This window comes from Babylonia areolata, chromosome 23 (genome assembly GCF_041734735.1).
Source record: "Babylonia areolata isolate BAREFJ2019XMU chromosome 23, ASM4173473v1, whole genome shotgun sequence".
In the NCBI taxonomy this organism is placed as follows: Eukaryota; Metazoa; Mollusca; class Gastropoda; order Neogastropoda; family Buccinidae; genus Babylonia; species Babylonia areolata.
Window position 1 is genome coordinate 9490341 of NC_134898.1, and position 21473 is coordinate 9511813.

The 21473-nt window shown below is 41.1% G+C and overlaps 1 protein-coding gene across 1 annotated transcript in view; it reads left to right on the forward strand.

Moving 5' to 3' along the window:
• The window catches only part of LOC143297724 (midasin-like), a 129280-nt gene that overhangs the window by 95355 nt on the left and 12452 nt on the right, over positions 1-21473 (forward strand). The window contains exons 76-92 of the mRNA XM_076610146.1: positions 1583-1682; positions 2380-2495; positions 3885-3960; positions 4446-4631; positions 5579-5649; positions 12036-12513; positions 12845-13078; positions 13634-13771; positions 14495-14624; positions 15430-15563; positions 16937-17116; positions 17748-17877; positions 18351-18565; positions 18900-19025; positions 19395-19535; positions 20016-20117; positions 20664-20768. Of these exons, the coding sequence (XP_076466261.1) occupies positions 1583-1682; positions 2380-2495; positions 3885-3960; positions 4446-4631; positions 5579-5649; positions 12036-12513; positions 12845-13078; positions 13634-13771; positions 14495-14624; positions 15430-15563; positions 16937-17116; positions 17748-17877; positions 18351-18565; positions 18900-19025; positions 19395-19535; positions 20016-20117; positions 20664-20768 (2662 nt within the window). The remainder of the gene's footprint in view (positions 1-1582; positions 1683-2379; positions 2496-3884; positions 3961-4445; positions 4632-5578; positions 5650-12035; positions 12514-12844; positions 13079-13633; positions 13772-14494; positions 14625-15429; positions 15564-16936; positions 17117-17747; positions 17878-18350; positions 18566-18899; positions 19026-19394; positions 19536-20015; positions 20118-20663; positions 20769-21473) is intronic.

Here is a 21473-nt window from a genome sequence, read left to right on the forward strand (position 1 = left end):
GTATAAATGGAAGTTGTATTGTGATTCCACACTGTAGTCAGTATCAGTGGAAGTTGTATTGTGATTCCACACTGTAGTCAGTATAAATGGAAGTTGTATTGTGATTCCACACTGCAGTCAGTATCAGTGAAAGTTGTATTGTGATTCCACACTGTAGTCAGTATCAGTGAAAGTTGTATTGTGATTCCACACTGTAGTCAGTATCAATGGAAGTTGTATTGTGATTCCACACTGTAGTCAGTATCAGTGGAAGTTGTATTGTGATTCCACACTGTAGTCAGTATCAGTGGAAGTTGTATTGTGATTCCACACTGTAGTCAGTATCAGTGGAAGTTGTATTGTGATTCCACACTGTAGTCAGTGTAAATGGAAGTTGTATTGTGATTCCACACTGTAGTCAGCATCAGTGGAAGTTGTATTGTGATTCCACACTGTAGTCAGTATCAATGAAAGTTGTATTGTGATTCCACACTGTAGTCAGTATAAATGGAAGTTGTATTGTGATTCCACACTGTAGTCAGTATCAGTGGAAGTTGTATTGTGATTCCACACTGTAGTCAGTATCAGTGGAAGTTGTATTGTGATTCCACACTGTAGTCAGTATCAGTGGAAGTTGTATTGTGATTCCACACTGTAGTCAGCATCAGTGGAAGTTGTATTGTGATTCCACACTGTAGTCAGTATCAGTGGAAGTTGTATTGTGATTCCACACTGTAGTCAGTATCAGTGGAAGTTGTATTGTGATTCCACACTGTAGTCAGTGTAAATGGAAGTTGTATTGTGATTCCACACTGTAGTCAGTATCAGTGGAAGTTGTATTGTGATTCCACACTGTAGTCAGTATCAGTGGAAGTTGTATTGTGATTCCACACTGTAGTCAGTATCAATGGAAGTTGTATTGTGATTCCACACTGTAGTCAGTATCAATGGAAGTTGTATTGTGATTCCACACTGTAGTCAGTATCGGTGGAAGTTGTATTGTGATTCCACACTGTAGTCAGTATCAATGGAAGTTGTATTGTGATTCCACACTGTAGTCAGTATCAATGGAAGTTGTATTGTGATTCCACACTGTAGTCAGTATCAGTGGAAGATGTATTGTGATTCCACACTGTAGTCAGTATCAATGGAAGTTGTATTGTGATTCCACACTGTAGTCAGCATCAATGGAAGTTTTGTTTTTTGATGTTCTACTGGATTTGCTCCAGTATCAACTTGTATCTGTAATTATTTTTTGGACACATTTTTTTTTAACTTTATTATTGTAAAACAGAATGGATTGTGACCCCCCCCCCCCCCCCCCCCACCCCCACACACTCACACATACACACACATTTGCATGCATGGAGGAAATAAATATGGAGTACCTTGGTTATGCAAAAAAATGAGGCCTCTGTGAAACTGGAGCTATTTCTTCACTGACAACACAAACATGATGTTATTGATGAAATGGTATGTACATTGATGGAGCCACATCTTCACTGACAACACAAAATGATGTTGTTAATGATGTGAACATAGCTGGAGCCACATCTTCACTGACAACACAAAATGATGTTGTTAATGATGGGTATGATTTCAGAAGCGTTCTGAGCAATCTATGGGAGGGGTGTGACACATACTTCACCCGGTGCCTGTCTCGCCTTGCTCAATTCTCTGTCGCATTGCAGTCCCCGTCAAAGGTCCGTCAGTTTACCAGTTTTTCTAGTTTTGTTTTCGTTTTTTGTTCTTTGTTGTTGTTTTTCTACTTCATCTCACTGCAAAAACAAATAATAGACATGATTTACTGAATAATAACATAGGAATATGAATTTATATGACATCTGTTTCTAAACTGGGTTCTAGCCACTTTACACACACATACACACAAACACACGCACGCATACACACACACGCACACGCACGTGTGCACACTCTCTAACTCCTCTCCATGTTTCTTTAAAATGTGTTTTTGTTCATAGCGAAACATTCACATTTTTAAGCAGTCACCAGTTTTTTTATTGTTGTGTGTACTACAAATGTTGTGGCTTGTTGGTTGGTGTTTTTTTTTTTTTGTTTCCTTTTCTGTTTACATGCTGTCAGTTCATTGTGTGTGAAAGTTGTGTGTATGTAATGCTTCAGTGTCTCCAGTGGGTACATGAAATGAACTTGTTTTCTTGCCGTGCAATTTTTCTTCTTCTCCTCCTCTTCCTTCTCCTGCTTCCTTCTGTATATTCTGTATTCTCCCTGTTGTTCCTCTTGTCATTGTCGTTGTTCCTGCTGTTGCTGGGACAGATAGGAAGGCTAGGTAATGCCTAAAAATCTTTTATCCTTGAGTAGCAAAAATTTAGAGTGTTGAGTCTTGCCAAGGAAAATCAGTAGACTGTTGTTTTCCTTCAGGACCTGGGCATGGACAACATCCAGCGATGTCAGGGATTTGCGGAACACCTGACTGTTGTCTTCATGACACAGAGAGAGCAGCTGACCCACACTTTCTCTCACTTCGTTTCTTACAGGTATGTGTTTGACTGGTGCTTAAGGTTGAATGTGTGTTAAGTCAAAACATTTTGGTGCGGCGACTATGAGTTTATCTCTTGATTGCTGAATCTTCATGAAATGAGTGTTGCCTTCATTGAAAGTGCACTTACTATTTTGTGTGTAGCTTTCAGTGATGTCACTGATTTTGCTGAAGGAAATAATACAGTCCCCAGAGGAAGAAGTCTAGATGCAGGGTGGTGACCGACACCCTGACCTGTAAGCTCTGTCTTATCTCAGTGGCATGACAGCCCTTGTCTGATGACACCCTGACCTGTAAGCTCTGTTTTATCTCAGTGGCATGACAGACCTTGTCTGATGACACCCTGACCTGTAAGCTCTGTTTTATCTCAGTGGCATGACAGCCCTTGTCTGATGACACCCTGACCTGTAAGCTCTGTTTTATCTCAGTGGCATGACAGCCCTTGTCTGATGACACCCTGACCTGTAAGCTCTGTCTTATCTCAGCGGCATGACAGACCTTGTCTGATGACACCCTGACCTGTAAGTTCTGTTTTATCTCAGTGGCATGACAGCCCTTGTCTGATGAGCATACTCGCCAGCAGCAGTCAAGGGATTAATGCCAAGCCCATGATCGTGACATCCTGTCCTGACAGTCTGTGACTGTGACATCCTGTCCTGACAGTCTGTGATCGTGACATCCTGTGATCGTGACATCCTGTGATCGTGACATCCTGTCCTGACAGTCTGTGATCGTGACATCCTGTCCTGACAGTCTGTGATCTGTGACTGTGACATCCTGTGATTGTGACATCCTGTCCTGACAGTCTGTGATCGTGACATCCTGTGATTGTGACATCCTGTCCTGACAGTCTGTGATCTGTGATCATGACATCCTATCCTGACAGTCTGATTGTGACATCCTGTGATTGTGACATCTTGTCCTGACATCCTGTGATCTTGACATCCTGTCCTGACAGTCTATAATCTTGACATCCTGTGATCATGACATCCTGTCCTGACAGTCTGTGATTGTGACATCCTGTCCTGACAGTCTGTGATCTTGACATCCTGTGATCGTGACATCCTGTCCTGACAGTCTGTGATCTTGACATCCTGTGATCGTGACGTCCTGTCCTGACAGTCTGTGATCATGACATCCTGTCCTGACAGTCTGTGATTGTGACATCCAGTCCTGGCAGTCTCAAACAGGTGCAGGTTATATCTGGTAATGAATCTACTGGCTGTAGCTTGCACCAGTTTGACATGGTCAGTACACTTGTTGAGTTGGCAGTCTACAAGGGAACTCCCCTTTTATTCACCAGTCTAGTGGCTTGCTGTGTGGGAAGTGGGAATAAATCAGAAGCAAAGCGTCAGTGAATGATGGGTTATGATGGTTTTGTTTGCAGAAAACTGACATCTGCCGTGGAAAGGTTGACAGGTGACGTCTTCCTTGCCCCACACAGAGAAACTCAACAGTGGCTGGTATGTCTTGTTAGGCATTTGACAAGAAAACTTTCATTCTTATATAATGATACTACTACTACTACTACCACTACTACTACTAATGATAATAATGCTGCAGATTGACACTCACACCTAGCAGGCAGAAAGCTTGTGGCTTTTACAATAAAATGCACAAACACGTACATCAAGTGCAGCATACACGAATGTGCCTGTACACACAGAAACATGCAAACAAATTCTTTTTTCTAAAACAGGACCGACTAATGTTTTTGAGGCTTGCATTTTTTCTTGGTTTGTTTTTTTTTCTTTTTTTTTTAACTTTTTCTTTTTAATACATCCTTTTCCTCTCGTTATTGTTATTTTCTTTTCAAACCTGTAAGTAATGCTACTTACTGTGAATTTCTGGCTAATGAAATATACCTGCTATTCTGTTTCTTTAAGTACAAGAGTTATCCGACATTGTGTGCTGTGAAAGTTGACAGTGACTGAATTTCTCCCGGCAGGAATCCATCAAAACTGAAGTGACCCAGGTGACCCAGGGCCTGACCCAGTTCCGTCTGCTGCTGGAGGCGTGTCCGTCAGGCAGTGGTGTGGATGTTCCATCCCCATTCCTACCTGGCGACCTCAACCCCATGTCACACCTGCAGCGCGGGGATGAGCTGTGGAATAAGTGTGGGGCTTCTGTACAGGTGGGCTGTGTGTGTGTGTGTTTTGTGTGTGTGTGTGTGTTGTGTATGTGTGTTCATAAAATTTTTCATCTTTTCAGTGAGTAATGTTTCAGAAAATGAGTATCATGGGTTTGGGTAAAGTGCTGAACAGGATTTGTAGACCTGTCAGAACACAGTGGGATACTGTGTGCCTGCATCTGTGTCAGGAATAGATGATTGGTGTATGTGTGTGTGTGAAGGGTGGGGGAGAGTTGGGGGGGGGGGGGGGGGCTTGGTTGGGTGTTGATGGATATTTTTGGATGTGTGAGGGTGGCAGGGTGTTGGGGTTGGGTGGGAGGATATGTGCAACACGTTTCTTTGTTTCCCCTTTCATTATTTTGTTTTGTTTGTTGTGTTTTTTTTATGTTGTCCTTTTTTTTTTTATTGTATATTTGTAATCTCTGTTTCCAGTGCATGATAATTAAGTAAAAGCATCCATTCCACGGCAAAGAGTGTGGTATGACTCTGTGTGTCCAGCCCGAGGATGCTACATCAACATTTGGTTTTCACACCTCCACTCCGCCTGGTGGGTGGGGGTGATTTCTCGGCCAAATCACATTTTCGTATCAGCATGAACTTGTTCAGATATTACGTATTCTTCTTTTTTTGTACTGTATCCTTTTGAGATGTATTGATTAAAAAATAGAATCCCTAAAATAAGATGATTTACTTGTAGATGATTAAGATGATTTGTGTTGTCGTTATTTGTTCTTGTAATTTCTTTTCTGTATGTCCATTTTATCATGAAAAGATATGATAAATCTCTCTCTCTCTCTCTCTCTCTCTCTCTCTCTCTCTCACACACACACACACACACACACACACACACACACACACACACACACCACACACACCACACACACACACATTGATATATATGGATATGAGAGATAGAGAGTATGCATAAAATGGTCATGCTGTATTTTCAGGCCTATCTGGACAGTGCCAGCCAAGTGCAGATCAAACTGGCGAGTCTTGCGGGCAGATTGCTGTTCACCAGGTAACCCATTTTATGTTTGTGTGTGTGTGTGTGTGTGTGTGTGTGTGTGTTCTGCTGACATGTTGTCTTCCCACAGTTGTCAGGAAATACAGGGTTCATGCAGGCAGGAAGGGTTTGGCAAGATTTGGGAGAAATAAAGTGGTATTTAAGAATAATTTTACACTTTCCGAGAGCGCCAAAGAATCGATAGACAGATGAAAAAAACTTAGCCGTATGTAGAGAACAGGAACAGGAGTCAAGATGGCTGCCGGAAAAAGAGGGCACTTGTCATGGATGCAAAGGGGAGGTAACCTACTTTGGGAGGTTATCGGCCGTAGATGCTTTCGTTTTCTCCACATGGGCGGGTAGTAGTTTGCACAGGACAGGAATCAGACCCCTGCTGGAGTCTGCACTAGTGGGTTACGGTAAGTATGTTACTCAAACGTATTTTAGGAGGGTTTCAGTTTCAGTTTCAGTAGCTCAAGGAGGCGTCACTGCGTTCGGACAAAACCATATACGCTACACCACATCTGCCAAGCAGATGCCTGACCAGCAGCGTAACCCAACGCGCTTAGTCAGGCCTTGGGAAAAAAAAAAAAAAAAAAAAAAACACACACACACAACCACACACACAAAAAAAACAAAAACAAAAAAAAACAAAAAAAACAAACAAACAAAAAAAAACAAAAAAACGGGGGAATAAATAATAGATAAGCTTGCATAAATAAATAAATAAATAAATAAATAAATAATAATTATAATATAGAAAAAGGTAGTAGTAATAATATTAGTAATACTAATAAAATGATAATAATAAAACATAAATAAATAAATAAATAAGACAACAATGGTGATAAATAAGCAAATAAATGTAAAAAATGAAGACACACATTCACACATACACCCACACATGCATAACAGAAATGCACCAGACATGCAGTTTCACATATATGAAAGCACAGTCAAATACATATAAACGTACATGAGCTCCAACACACACACACACACACGCATTACCGTGCACCTCCTCTACCCCCCTCCTCCACACACTCATTTCTAGTCTAAGTATCGCAGCTTCCACGGCACACACACACACACAAACACAAACACACACTCACAGAGATGAACACTTACTTGTACAAGCACATATGAAAGCACAGTCAAATACATATAAACGTACATGAGCTCCAACACACACACACACACACACACATTACCTTGCACCTCCTCTACCCCCTCCTCCACACACTCATTTCTAGTCTACGTATCGCAGCTTCCACGGCACACACACACACAAACACACACTCACAGAGATGAACACTTACTTGTACAAGCACACACACATACGCCCATATCTCCCACCCCCAACTCCACACACGTACATACAAAGATATATATATATATATATATATATATATATATATATATATATATATATATATATATATATATATATATATATATATACACGTTCCAATATCCTGTTGCTCCCACAGTGTAGGCATGCATACACTCACATACCTCATCCTCTACCCCACCTCCCCCTGCACTCCCACCTCCCCTCACACACACACACACACACATATTTTAGGAGGAAAATTTCCTTTTAAGAATAATTTTACACTTTTCAAAGTATGTGAATTTTTAGCAGGATTTGGATAAGTTGGTTAATTTTTATCAAGATATTGGAACAGTCAGTGAATTTGGTGCATGATTTTTTGAAACATCCGTGAGTTTCGAGCAGGATTTTAAATGGTTTGTGAATTTTTAACAATATTGTTTGGAAAAGTATACAAGTTTCTCACAAATCAGCAATACAGATATGTAATATATGTGGCACTGAATACCACTTATTGGTAAAATTGTATTTAATTTTCAATTATTAATAAAAGAAAAAACTTCAGCATCCGTTCCACGGCAAAGAGTGTGGTATGACTCTGTGTGTCCAGCCCGAGGATGCTACATCAACATTTGGTTTTCACACCTCCACTCCTGCCTGGTGGGTGGGGGTGATTTCTCGGCCAAATCACATTTCTTCTGGTTAAGTGTGATGGTGTGCTCCATTTTCAGTTTATGTGCTTCTGTACATGTATACTGTTTAATTTGGGTTGTTTTTGTCAAAAAGTCTATGCAGGGGCTAGGGATTTTATGAAATAGGTGTCATATTATGTTAGGTAGCACCTCTATATTTCTTACTCTGTGTGTGTGTGTGTGTGTGTGTGTGTGTGTGATTAGATGTCAGGATACATGTATGAAATGTGAATGGTAAGGTTACTTTTTTCTAACCATATATTTATTTGGACCCCGTATATATTCAGCCAAGTCTTTATTCTCACACTTTGATAGTCAGTGTCACCTGCATACAGAATCATTAAAATGTACATGGTGCATCTGTACACAGACATGCAAGGGTGTGTGTTCTTGTCTGTCTCACAAAAGGATGCCACAGGAACTGTTTGGTCTTTGGCACTGGGGAATATTTATGTCACCCAGTGTCACTCAACCAAACTACACTTTTACTTTTGTGTCAGTTTGCTGGAAGATAAATGACCTGTGTTGAAATCTGGGTCCTCTGTGTCACAAGATAATGCAAACCCTGTGGAACAGACATACTGTGATGACAGATAATGCAAACCCTGTGGAACAGACATACTGTGATGACAGATAATGCAAACCCAGTGGAACAGACATACTGTGATGACAGATAATGCAAACCCTGTGGAACAGACATACTGTGATGACAGATAATGCAAACCCTGTGGAACAGACATACTGTGATGACAGATAATGCAAACCCAGTGGAACAGACATACTGTGATGACAGATAATGCAAACCCTGTGGAACAGACATACTGTGATGACAGATAATGCAAACCCTGTGGAACAGACATACTGTGATGACAGAGATGCCATGGCAGATAGGTTTGCTTGATATACATATGTGTGCACAAACACATACATGTGCACATGCAGAAACGCTCACACTCTCTCTTAAAATAATACTAAATCCAAATGGTAAGTTGGGGGTGGGGGAACAAGTGATCCTATTTCCTTAGTTTCATCACATCAGATATGTATCACAGTCCTTTATCCTTATTTCGTTAAAAGCATCCGTTCCACGGCAAAGAGTGTGGTATGACTCTGTGTGTCCAGCCCGAGGATGCTACATCAACATTTGGTTTTCACACCTCCACTCCGCCTGGTGGGTGGGGGTGATTTCTCGGCCAAATGACAATTTTTGTGATATGTTTGGGACATGCTGAGACTCTTATTTTCAATTTTCAGTGTCCGCACTGCTTTTTTTCTTGTTTAGTATCTGTTGGTAATGCAGTTAATATTGGAAAGTGCCCTGAAGCATTTGGTTAGGTGCTTTATATACACTTATTATTATTATTATTATTCTTCCTTGTTACCCATTCCATTTCTCACTTTGTTTTTCTAGCCATGGCAAGTGAAATCATTTATCATCATAGAATTGACAGTAGGATCAAAAGAGGGACATGTATACAGATGGTATGATTTGTGTGTGCTTTTGTGATGTCTGGCATACAAACAGGTTACAAGCAGAACATAAACATATAGAGCAAAAGTCCATTAAAAAAACATTGCCATTTCATTCAAAACACACACACGTGAGCGCATTCACGCACACACACATTCACACACACACACACATAAACGCACGCATACACAGACATGTACGCTTTAAGTTAAAACTAAATACAGATTACTGTGGGAAAGGGGTGAAGCTATCAACTTCCTTTTTCCTTAATTTAACTACAGCATCTGTTCCACGGCAGAGAGTGTGGTATGACTCTGTGTGTCCAGCCCGAGGATGCTACATCAACATTTGGTTTTCACACCTCCACTCCGCCTTGTGGGTGGGGGTGATTTCTCGGCCAAATGACAATTTTCTGATGTAATATTGCATCATCACATAATTTGCATGCCAGGATCATAAGTGAAGAGTGAGATTGATACAGATGTTCTGATTTGTGGGGACAAAGAGTAGTACAGAGACCGTTCTTGGAATATAGTGAGTGGAAGATAAATCGGCTTTAATCTGGTATTACAACATAGTTTTAAGAATAAAATAATGTCTCAGGGAAATCAGTGCATCCAAAAGTTGATAGAGAAGCAGGTCTGTGACTGGCTGTCTCACCAGAGGATGCCACAGGAACTGTTTGGTCTTTGGCATTGGTGGCTACTGTATGTCACTCTCTGTCACTCAACCAAGCCACACTTGACAAAGTCGAAGCAAGCCCAATAAAAACATTGCCTTTCCACTCTTAACATAAGCATACATGCACATGCACACACATGAACACATACATACACGGACATGTACACTTTTAAGTTATAACTAAATACAGTGGGGAAGAGGGGAGGGGGTGCTATCATTTTCCCTTTTTAACTACGGCATCCGTTCCACAGCAAAGAGTGTGGTATGACTCTGTGTGTCCAGCCCGAGGATGCTACATCAACATTTGGTTTTCACACCTCCACTCCGCCTGGTGGGTGGGGGTGATTTCTCGGCCAAATCACATTTTTCTGATATAATATTTCACCATCACATCATTGGCATGTCAGGATCATAAGTGAAGAGTGAGATTGATACAGGTGGTGTGATTTGTGGGGACGAAGAGTAGTAGAGAGACAGATCATGTCATTTTCCTTGTTCTGTTTTCTTTATATGGTTGATATTGGATAGCACTTGGAGTCTTTGGATAGGTCCTTTGCAGCAATTACTGTTATCATTATCATTTGTATCCTGTACCATTTCACTCTTGGTTTTACTTGCCATGGCAAATAAAAGTATTTTATCATCAAGTTCTGACATGTCAGGATCATAAATGAAGAGTGACATCAATAGTGAATACAGATGGTGTGGTTTATGGGGATAAATACTTATGGGCTGAAGGATTTTAATCTGGTATTACAAACATAGTTTACTGAACAAATTAATGTCTCAGGGAAATCAGTGCATCCAAAAGTTGATAGAGAAGCAGGTCTGTGACTGGCTGTCTCACCAGAGGATGCCACAGGAACTGTTTGGTCTTTGGCATTGGTGGCTACTGTATGTCACTCTCTGTCACTCAACCAAACCACACTTGACAAAGTTGAAGAAAGCTGAATAAAAACATTGCTATTCCACTCTCCGCACACGCATACACGCACGTACACATGCACACACATAAACACACATGCGCAGACACATGTAGTTTAGTTTAAACTAAATACAGATAACAGTCGGGATGGGGAGGGGGTGTCTATCAACTTCCCTTTTTAACTACGGCATCCGTTCCACGGCAAAGAGTGTGGTATGACTCTGTGTGTCCAGCCCGAGGATGCTACATCAACATTTGGTTTTCACACCTCCACTCCGCCTGGTGGGTGGGGGTGATTTCTCGGCCAAATCACATTTTCGTATCACCATGAACTTGTTCAGATATTACATATTATTCTTTTTGGACATGCTGAGATTTGATTTAGTTTTCATTTTTGAGTGTCCATACTGCCATTTTTCTTGTTCTGTTTTCTTTAAATGGTTGACATAGGAATGCGCTTGGAGTCTTTGGATAGGTCCTATATTATAGTTACTATTATGATTATTATTCCTTTGTAACCCATTCCATTTCACTCTTGGTTTTACTAGCCATGGAAAGTGAAAGTACTTTATTATCAAATACTGACATGTCAGGATCACAAGTGAAGAGTGACATTAATATGGATGGTACGGTTTATAGTTTGAAGAAAGATGGACTGAGGAAATCTAATCTAGAATTACACAAGGTTTTTTTATGGACAAATTAATGTCTCGGGGGAAATCAGTGCATCCAAAAGTTGATAGAGAAGCAGGTCTGTGACTGGCTGTCTCACCAGAGGATGCCACAGGAACTGTTTGGTCTTTGGCATTGGTGGCTACTGTATGTCACTCTCTGTCACTCAACCAAACCACACTTGACAATGATTTGTATACAATTACATGTAGTCCATGTGTCCATATATTGATAGTGTGTATAGTTACACAGGTGTGTGTGTGTGTGCGTGCGGGTGCGCACACACTTTTGTGTTCACATGTTGATTCTTCAGCTAACTTTTCACTGAGAGAGATATTAGGTGAAGTGTGTGTGTGTGTGCATAAATGTGTGTGTGTGTGTGTGTGTGTGTGTGTGTAGAATAGATAATAGAACAGTTTAGGAAGTAGCTATTTCTCTTTACTTAAAAAGCATAGTACAAGTACAGAGATAAATTTGGAACAACAGTAATCAGTAATGTCAGTACTTGACAACAATAAACTCAGTTCAAAAACACAAGGCTGTTTAAATTATCTAGAAGGAGAAAGAGAAAGTGAAATGTCATCTGTCAGCACTCACCAAAACCTGTTTCCCTTGTCTGTTCCTTAGAGACGACATCGACACCCTATCCAGCGCTATGGCCCAGCTTGTGACCATGGCAAATGGGCTGCAGGAAATGGCTGACAAACTCAACGGTGACCACGACGACAACTGCCTGACCTCCAGCATCACCTTCCTCTCTGCATCCATCCACCAGGCACACCGGGGATTCTCAGCGTGGATGCAGACCCTCACAGAAAGCCGCCACATGGATACAGACACGCCACCAGAGGCTGACAGTACTGTGGCTGGTTTTGCTGGCAAGGTGGAGGGACTGGTGCAGTCTGTTCTGCTGTCCGTTCAGAAGCTGGTGAAGAGCGGTGAAGAGGGGAGGAGGAAGGAGGAGGAGGTCTTGGAAGAGTCCAGGAAAGCAGTCTCCGAGAGGGGGGAGGAGGAGATGGAAGAGGAGGAGGATGTCAAGGACTGTCATGTGGTTTCTCTGACAGAAGAGCTGCAGAAGCATGTCTCTTTCCTCCGTTTGGAAAAGGTATGTTTTAATGTGGACACTCCTATAATCTTCAGTACACAGGCAACAGTGTTGGCATAGGACAGTCACGTATACAATTACAAGGTAGAATCAAGTACAGGTGCCTTATTTTGGATAACTTAATACAAGCAATGCTAAGGGGGGAAAAAAGGAAATTTATGACTTGTGTCCAAGAAGAGATATGACATCTTCGTTAATAGATGACAAAATCTTGGGGAAAAGCAAGTGACTGGAAAGGTAAGCAACTGGGCACTCTATTACTCACACTTTTTTTTTCTTTTTTTTTTTCCTTCTTTTTTAAGAAAGAAAATGCATTGTTTTTTGTCCACAGTTGACAAAATCTCTGGAAGAAGTGTGTGACTGCCTGAGAGACATGACCAACTCGTCGTCAGCCAGCCGCCACCAGATCTCCATGTGTAGCAGGCTGCTGTTGCATTGTGGGCCGGTGCTGGGTCTGTACCGAGACATGGTGGAGAACCACGTGGCCAAAAGCCTGGCGCTGCACCGCACCCTGGGCAAAATGCTGGCCGTCATGCTGGCCATTTTCACTCAGCTGGCTCTGAAGGTTTGTGGTTTGAAGCTGCAGTGGTTCGTTTGTCAGGGGCACACATTTTCTTTGTAGCTCTCTTCCTCATGTCCAAAATCAAGCAGTTTCTAAAGATGAGATGGCTGTATTTCTGTATGATATGGATATCTATATTGCAGGATTCATACATGTTTTAATAGTTTTTAAGAATTTGTGGAAAAGAAAGCAAAAAAGGGACATGTCTTTTTAAAGTCCTTAATCTTCTCAAAACAATTCTTGATTTTTAATGTTGTCTTTTTTTTATCAGTAAGAAACAGTGATACATAGTTTCTGTCAGTGAAATAGCACAGCAGGTAAATGTTCCACCTGAGGTTAAAGTTAAAAGTAAAAATGAGAATAAGAAAAAAACAAAACTAACATGATTCTGAAAGGATTTTTCATTAACCAAACTTGCAGTTCTCATTTATGGAGTGGACATGCGACATTTAGCCTTAACTTTTGATCTGTGTGAGAACTTGACACAGAGAGAGAGAGAGAGAGAGAGAGAAAATGTGTCAGATTGACATGTGTAACAATCCCTTTTCCATTCCCCAGGGCTTCTGCTTGCCTGCTGAGTACACGGAGGAGGCTGATGGCGAGGGTGCCACTGATTTCGTTGACATAGAAGGCGGGGGTGTGGGCGAGGGGGAGGGGTCCAAGGATGTCAGTGAACAGATTGAATCGGAGGATCAGGTCAGTGAGGGAGAGGGCTGCTGTTACATGACAAACCAGATCAGTTTATGAATCAGTAAAGTCAGAGTGGTGAAGTCTGTCAAACATACAGGTTACAAGCAGAACAACATTTAACTGAAACACAGCAAGGCAAAGTTGAATCCAGCTCAATAAAGAAAAGCATTGCCAATCCACTCATATTAAACACACACACATGCATACACACACATGCACATATATGCATGCACTCACACACACTTTTGCATACACACATGCACAGTATACTAGACAAATATGATGAAATCAGTAAAGCATTTAGTGGAAAAAAACCATGTGTCATATTTAAGTATATGCCTGCAGTCGTGCTTGTCTGGATGGGTGCAGGTGTGTAGTTTTGTATTTGATCAAAGTGCTGAAATCCCCATTCAACTAGCATACAACAGCGACCCATGCTGTGTATGTGTATACGGTGGGGAACAGAAAATCTGACCTCTGAAGTTGGTTATGATCTCCCTTTGACATGACTGATGACTGATTGGAGAGGGCAGAACAGCTGATTAATCGATTAATTATTCCTTGTGTGTGTTTGTGTATGTGTGTGTGTATGTGTATGTGTGCATTTTTTCTGTACACAGTATTAATCTATAGTACTGTTGAATAGGTAATTAGCTTGTATTCATCACATGTCTGTGTTTCATAATAGTATGTTGTTTTACGCCTGTAAAACTTGTGTGATTGGTACAGTTGGATGAAACCAAGCTTCCTGGGGAAGATAAGGACAAGGAGGAGCAGCAACCAGACATAGCTGCTGAGGATAATGCCATTGAGATGTCTGAGGACTTTGAGGCCAAACCTCAAGACATGGAACCTGTTGGTAAGGCACAGTTAACCCCTTGACTGCTGCTGGTGAATATTCTTGTCAGTGAAGGGCTGTCACCTCACTGAGACAGGACACAGCTTACAGGTCAGGATGTCAGTGAAGGGCTGTCACCTCACTGAGATAGGACACAGCTTACAGGTCAGGATGTCAGTGAAGGGCTGTCACCTCACTGAGACAGGACACAGCTTACAGGTCAGGATGTCAGTGAAGGGCTGTCACCTCACTGAGATAGGACACAGCTTACAGGTCAGGATATCAGTCGCCATTATTTGGACTGCTGGTTGGGACTGTGTCACTGTTGTTCAGCAGTGTCATTCACAAAATCGATACAGCACACAAACCGTCGTTAATACATATCAGACTCATGGCACACTGATCTCATTTCACCAATGTTCAGCAGTCAAGGGGTTAATATTTATTTTTGTTTGGTGTGTATGACAGTGGGACGAAAACAAATGTGCTGTGTAGTAAGGTTGCACTGATGATGATGTTTAGATTTCTTTGTGTAAGAATAATTATCTTTTGTGCATTTGTCCTTTTTTTTTTTTAGTGTGGTTTAATCAGTTACTACATTTTAACACTTCTGTTTTATACAAGTAAACTTAGGAGCTGCAGCCCACAAACTCTGAAAGTAAAAGAAAGAAAAAAACATGGCTGGTAATCTATTTAGTTTATGATTGTGTACTACACAGGGAGTGAACTTGGGAGTTGCAACCAACAAACACAGAAAGTAAAGAAAAAAAACAAACAAACCCTAACAAGGTTGGTAATGTATTTAGTTTATGATTCTGTATGACAGAGGGTGAAAATGATGATGAGGAAAACGAGGACAAAGAAGATGATGACATGGAGAAGCAGATGGGAGAGGTGGACGGTCCGGAGTCTGACCGCCTGGACGATCAGATGTGGGGCAGCGATGAGGAGGAGGACAAGGTATGACGCTCGTCATTTTTCTGTTGGTGGCTTGTGAAAAGAATTATGTTGGTTTTCACAATAAATTTTTGCATCTGTATCTTTATTACACAAACAAAAGAAAAACATATACCAGACAAAACAAATAAACTTCCAGAATTATGTGGTAAATTGTATGTATCAGCTACTACAACAGTTTTGATAATTTTTTCTTTGTAATATGTGTATATATACACACATGCATACTAGTATACATACTAGTAACATGTGAAAACTACACAACACACTCACACACAATGCATACTAGTATACATACACATAAAAACTACACAGCACTGACACACAACATATGCGCGCGCGCTCGCACGCACACACACACTACGCAACACAACACACACAAACGCACACACACACACATGACATGCACACATAAATTGAAAACACTAAGACGATGAGCTGACCCAACAGTGCAGTGCAGTGCAGTGCAGTGCAGTTTAACAATGCAACACAGTGCGACACAACACAACACATAACTGTGTGTATGTGCATGCATATGTGCATGCTTGGGTGAGTGCATGTTCATGGCACATTTTGTGGGTTTGTTTTTGTGTGATTGTTCATATTTGCGATATGTAGTATTGTCTTTGTGTCTGTTGTTTCTTTTTGACTCACTTGTGTAAACAAAGTGAGTCTATGTTTTAACCTGGTGTTCGGTTGTCTGTGTGTGTGTCTGTGTGTCCGTGGTAAACTTTAACATTGACATTTTCTCTGCAAATACTTTGTCAGTTGACACCAAATTAGGCATAAAAATAGGAAAAATTCAGTTCTTTCCAGTCATCTTGTTTAAAACAATATTGCACCTCTGGGATGGGCACAAAAAAAAAAAAAAAATGAAGCCTAATTATATGCAAACTGCATTTACTGTTATATTTATATTTTTTGTATTCTCTAAACTTGGCACTTTGATCTGATATTCTGACCCAACAACAAGAGCAGTCATTATTATCATTTTTTGTTCAAACAGGAACTTCTTTTGCTAAGCATGGAAGTTTTATTTACTTTGCAAACGTTCTGGTGCAGATGGTAAAGAAGGGAAATTACTCTGTAATTAATGCTAGGGGACTTAATTTGCTTTAAACTGATCTTTCTCATCTTAAACATTGCATTTTGAAATTATACTCAATACATGAAAAGCTTGGAATTTTTTTTTTTTTTAAGTGTATCACAAGTGAGTCTTGAAGGCCTTGCCTCTCTTGTTCTTCTATGTCCTCACATGCTGTTGCATGCTAGTGTTTGCTGTATACATGTTGTTTCATGTGAGGCGATTAGAGCCCATTGTATGGGGAGTTGACGTCATGTAAGTTCTGACAGTATTGCTATTGTTGTTGTCCCAGGAGCAAAAGGAGGACGAAGGGCCAGGCTCTGACGCCAAGGGAGAGAAGGAGGACCTGGTGGCCAGAGAGGACGATGCCCAGCAAGGCAGAGAGGAGGAGGAGGAGAAAGAGAAGCAGGAGGAAAAAGACGAGGAAAACGCTGATGACCCCAAAGTTCAAGACTTGCAGGACTTTGATGAGGTGTGTGGCTTTCTGGATCTTTGTGTTGAAATTCACATTTATTTTAGGATTTATTTGGGGTTTTTGTTGTTGTCGCTTTTCTTTACATGGGAAGGTATTTGATGATCAGTATGTTTTTCTTCTCTTTGGGTGGAATTCTTGTTTTTTGCCTATGGTATATATGTATGCCAGTCTCATCTGCCTTTTGAAGACACCCCAATAATTCAAGCGTGGCAAGGGAAGAAGCCATTCTATCAGTTTGGAAGTGAAAGAAAGAATCTGTGGTTAATGTTCCACTGTTTGTTTGTGTGCCTTTTTCCTGACATCAGACAAAAAATTTAACCAAAATTCTATAGAACCCACCCAAACGTTATTAATTCCACTTGGTGTTTTCTGAAAATAAAAACAGAAGAATATTTTTTACACTTATATATCCTCTATCTCTTCTACATGTTTCTTTTTAATAGAATATTTTCTGTTGCAAGGGAAATATTTTTGTCCATTTGCTGGAGAAATGTTACTTGTTAATGCATATTTGCTTGTTTTTTTTTGTTTGTTTATATCTTTCTACACCACTCTGTTTGATGTATGTAAAAGATACGTGCCCACACTATGAACTACATTTGCCAAAGTGTGTGTGTCATGTTTGCAGAAGGAGTATGACGACAACAGAACCGACCCATACCATGGGGAAGAGGACCAGCAGCCTGAGGCAGAAAACATGGATCTGCCTGAGGACCTGAACCTGGACCAGGAGGAACAGGATGAGGGGGAGGAGGGAGGTAAACATGCTGTCCACTTTTCAGAACTGTCTTTCTTTTTTTTCTTTCTGCCTAATCATCACAACTGTTTCAGTGCTGTTACTCCCACATAGCTCCTTCTGAGTCCCCCCCCCCCCGCCCCCCCCCCCCTCACACAATATAGGGCCATTTGGACTGTGATAACTAATATATAGTTTTCTGCCGGTGATAACCAATAAATAATTTTCCCCATTTAGCCAGTGATAAACAGTAGAGTAACCATCATTTGGACAGTGGTTGATAATTTCCCCAATTTTGGACAATGATAAACTTAAAAAAAAAAAAAAAAAAAAATGTCCCCCCTTATGGACAGTGATAAAGAATAGATAATTAATTTGCTATTCAGACATTGATAATCAGTGACATAATTTGCCCATTTGGACAGTGATAATTGATAAATGATTTGCCCCTTTTGGACAGCGATACACAGTGAAATGATATCTCCCATTTTTCAGGTGAACAGCCGCCAGGAGAAGGAGGAGAGGAGGAGAACACAGAGCTGCCAGACATGGCGGAGGAGAAGACAGAGAATGAGGGAACAGAAAAGGACGGGGAAGAAGAGCAGGAGGAAGAGAAGGATGAAAACGAGGGAGATGAAGAGAAAGGACGCGGAGAAGAGGAAAAAGAGACGGCTCAAGGGGAGCAAGAAGAGGAAGAGGCCATGGACGATGTGAGTAATGAACTTGTTGGGAAAAATGAGAATTTATGATGAAATGATGAAAAGACCGGGGATAGGTTGTATGAACAATCTTAGCAGCACAAAGTTTGCTTAGCATTAAAAACATTCACAATTCTTCACTATTCCCCAAGACTTTGGAACATTTTTAATGCTTAACAAATTTAGTGCTGCAAAGATTACTCATGCAAACAGATGAATATTTGGAAGATAGCATTGTTATGCAAACCAGATGAATATTTGGAAGATAGAATTGTTTTTTCAATATAATGCATGCATTTTTCTGGTATGAAATACCTGGTGTACATTGTGAACTGTCTGGTGACAGGAAGGTAAAGAGGAGGAGAGAGGAGAGGAGAAAGAGGAGGAGCAGAAGAAGAGGGAATCTGCTGGACAAGAAGAATGTGAAGATGACGAAGAAAATGGAGCAGAAACCAAAGGCTTCAGTGCTGAGGTTGGTTATTAAGCCTGCGTTCATAGTCTAGAAAAGTCATGGAAAAATATGTTTTGCCTTTCAGGGTCTGGAGAAGTCTTGGATTTCTCTTGAAACTCTTGACAAGTACCATTCAGCAATGGTTCAGCAATTGTTGTTGTTTTATTTCTTTTTTTTTTTTAATTGTAAGTATTTATGTTCAGTACAACAGAGCCATAAATAAACCATTTTTTTAAAAACAGTCCCTTTTTCTATATTGCTACACTTCCATTCGCTTCTAATTCTTCGTTTGCTTCTGAGGATCATCCTCCGAACACTATGGAGTAAATGAATTCTGATGATATGAATTATTCTCCAGACTATAAAGATGTTGTGCTGTACTTGCTGCAGGAGAAGGGAGAGGCTGTGGAGGAGGAGGAGAGGGAGGGGGAGGAGGAGAGGCAGGAGAAGGGGGAGAAGGGGGACAGTGCAGGAGCTGTGCAGGACGAGGACGCTGAAAACAACGCTGCTGGGGACAACGACCATGATGAGGTACTGTGTTGGGCGGGATCTGGGGCGGGATGGGGGTGGATGTGTTTGTGTGGGTGTTTGCATGTGGGTGATGGTGTGGATGTGTGTGTGAGTATGATTAATGCGGATGTCCATTTGTGTGTGGATGTGTGTGTTTGTCAGTGTTTGTGTGTGTGTGCGTGTGTGTGAATGTGTGTGTGTGATAGTGAATATTTTATTTCTTCTCAGTACCAACCCTGCCACCCCAACCATTGTTATTGTCCAGAAAGAGGGGGCAGGACAGACCTCAGAACACACAAACACCCTCACCTTCCAACACACACACACACACACACACACTCTCTCTCTCTCTCTATCTCTCTCTCTCTCTCTCTCTCTATGACCCCCCCCCCCACTCACCCCCCACTCCTCCCCATCTCTCCCACACACACACACCTTCCCCCTCTCTCACAATAATGACCATACACCCACACCTGCTCACCCCAGGCACTGTGTTTACAGAGGGAGGGGGCAGGGCAGACAACCACAGACCAGCAGGACGGCCATGAGGGATCCTCCTCCTCCCAGCTGACAGAGGGCGCTGCGCCACACGACAGGAAACAGGTATGGTGTCATGGTCTTCAGCACAGTGGGTGCTGATTGTCATTGTATTGTACTGTGCTGTGTTGTGTTGTATTGTGTTGTGTTTTGCTGTATTGTTTTGTATTGTATAGTATTGTGTTGTGTTGTGTTGTACTGTGTTACTGCAGTTATACTTGTTTACTATCAAACTGAATTTTGCTAGGGACAACCCTTTTGTTGCCACAGGTTCTTTTTTTGTATGCTAAATGTGTATAAATTCGGTGTGTGTTTTTGTGTGTGTTTATTGTGTGAGTTCATTGAAAATGCTACTTACCGGTCATGCTGCAAGATAGATTATGCTATTGGTTTTGAAATGAAAATGTGTTTCTCTGTTATGTATAGCAATCACAGAATCAGTTATTTCAAGTGGGTTTCATTCACAGTCCAAAGAAATGACAAAAAAGAAAGAAAAAAAACACCCTAAAAGATAATGTATGTCTGAGAACACTCACATTATGGTTGGAAAGAGCAGTAATGTTGAAGTTGTGAAGAATCTTGTTTCTTTTACTGACACCTGTATCTTTGCAGACCCAGAGGCGGCCAGGACAGTCCAGGGAAGATCGGTCCCTTGGCTCAGCTGAGGAGAAATTCAGACGTCTCAAGACAACAGAGCGTTCAGACAGCAAACCAAGGGTAAGTCATCATACAAATTTGATTAAGTTTGTATTTCTCTTTTTTGTCACAACAGATTTCTCTGTGTGAAATTCAGGCTGCTCTCCCCAGGGAGAGTGCGTCACTGCACAGAGCGCCACCTTTTTTTTTGTTTGTTTGTTTTGTTTTTTTGTATTTTTTCATGCATGCAGTTTTTTTTGTTTTTCCTATCGAAGTGGATTTTTTACAGAATTTTGCCATGGACAACCCTTTTGTTGCCTTGGGTTCTTTTATGTGCGCTAAGTGCATGCTGCACACGGGATCTCGGTTTATCGTCTTATCCGAATGAGTATATTCATATGACAGATCTGTGTGTCTTTGTCTGTGTGTGCATTTGGCATATGTATGTGTTTTTGGGAGGGTATTTCTTTTTCTTCTCCCTCACACTCCCACTCACTCTAAAAACAGAACGTTATCTTCAGATTTATTTTATGTATTGTGAGGTGTGTATGCAAAGACTTTTTAATTTCTGTGGGGGGTGGGGACTGAGAATAAATATTGTTGCCATACCTGTTGTGAGACAGGAAGGTATCAATGTGTTTGTTAATGTTTGTTTTACACTGCTCTGTAAAGTGTTATGATAAACATTATCACCTGGAACAGGTACAGAATGTGCAGTCGTGTGTCAGTGTGTGAGAGTCTTCCTGGCTTTCTCTTAGCACAAGACTGCCACACTGACAGAACTCT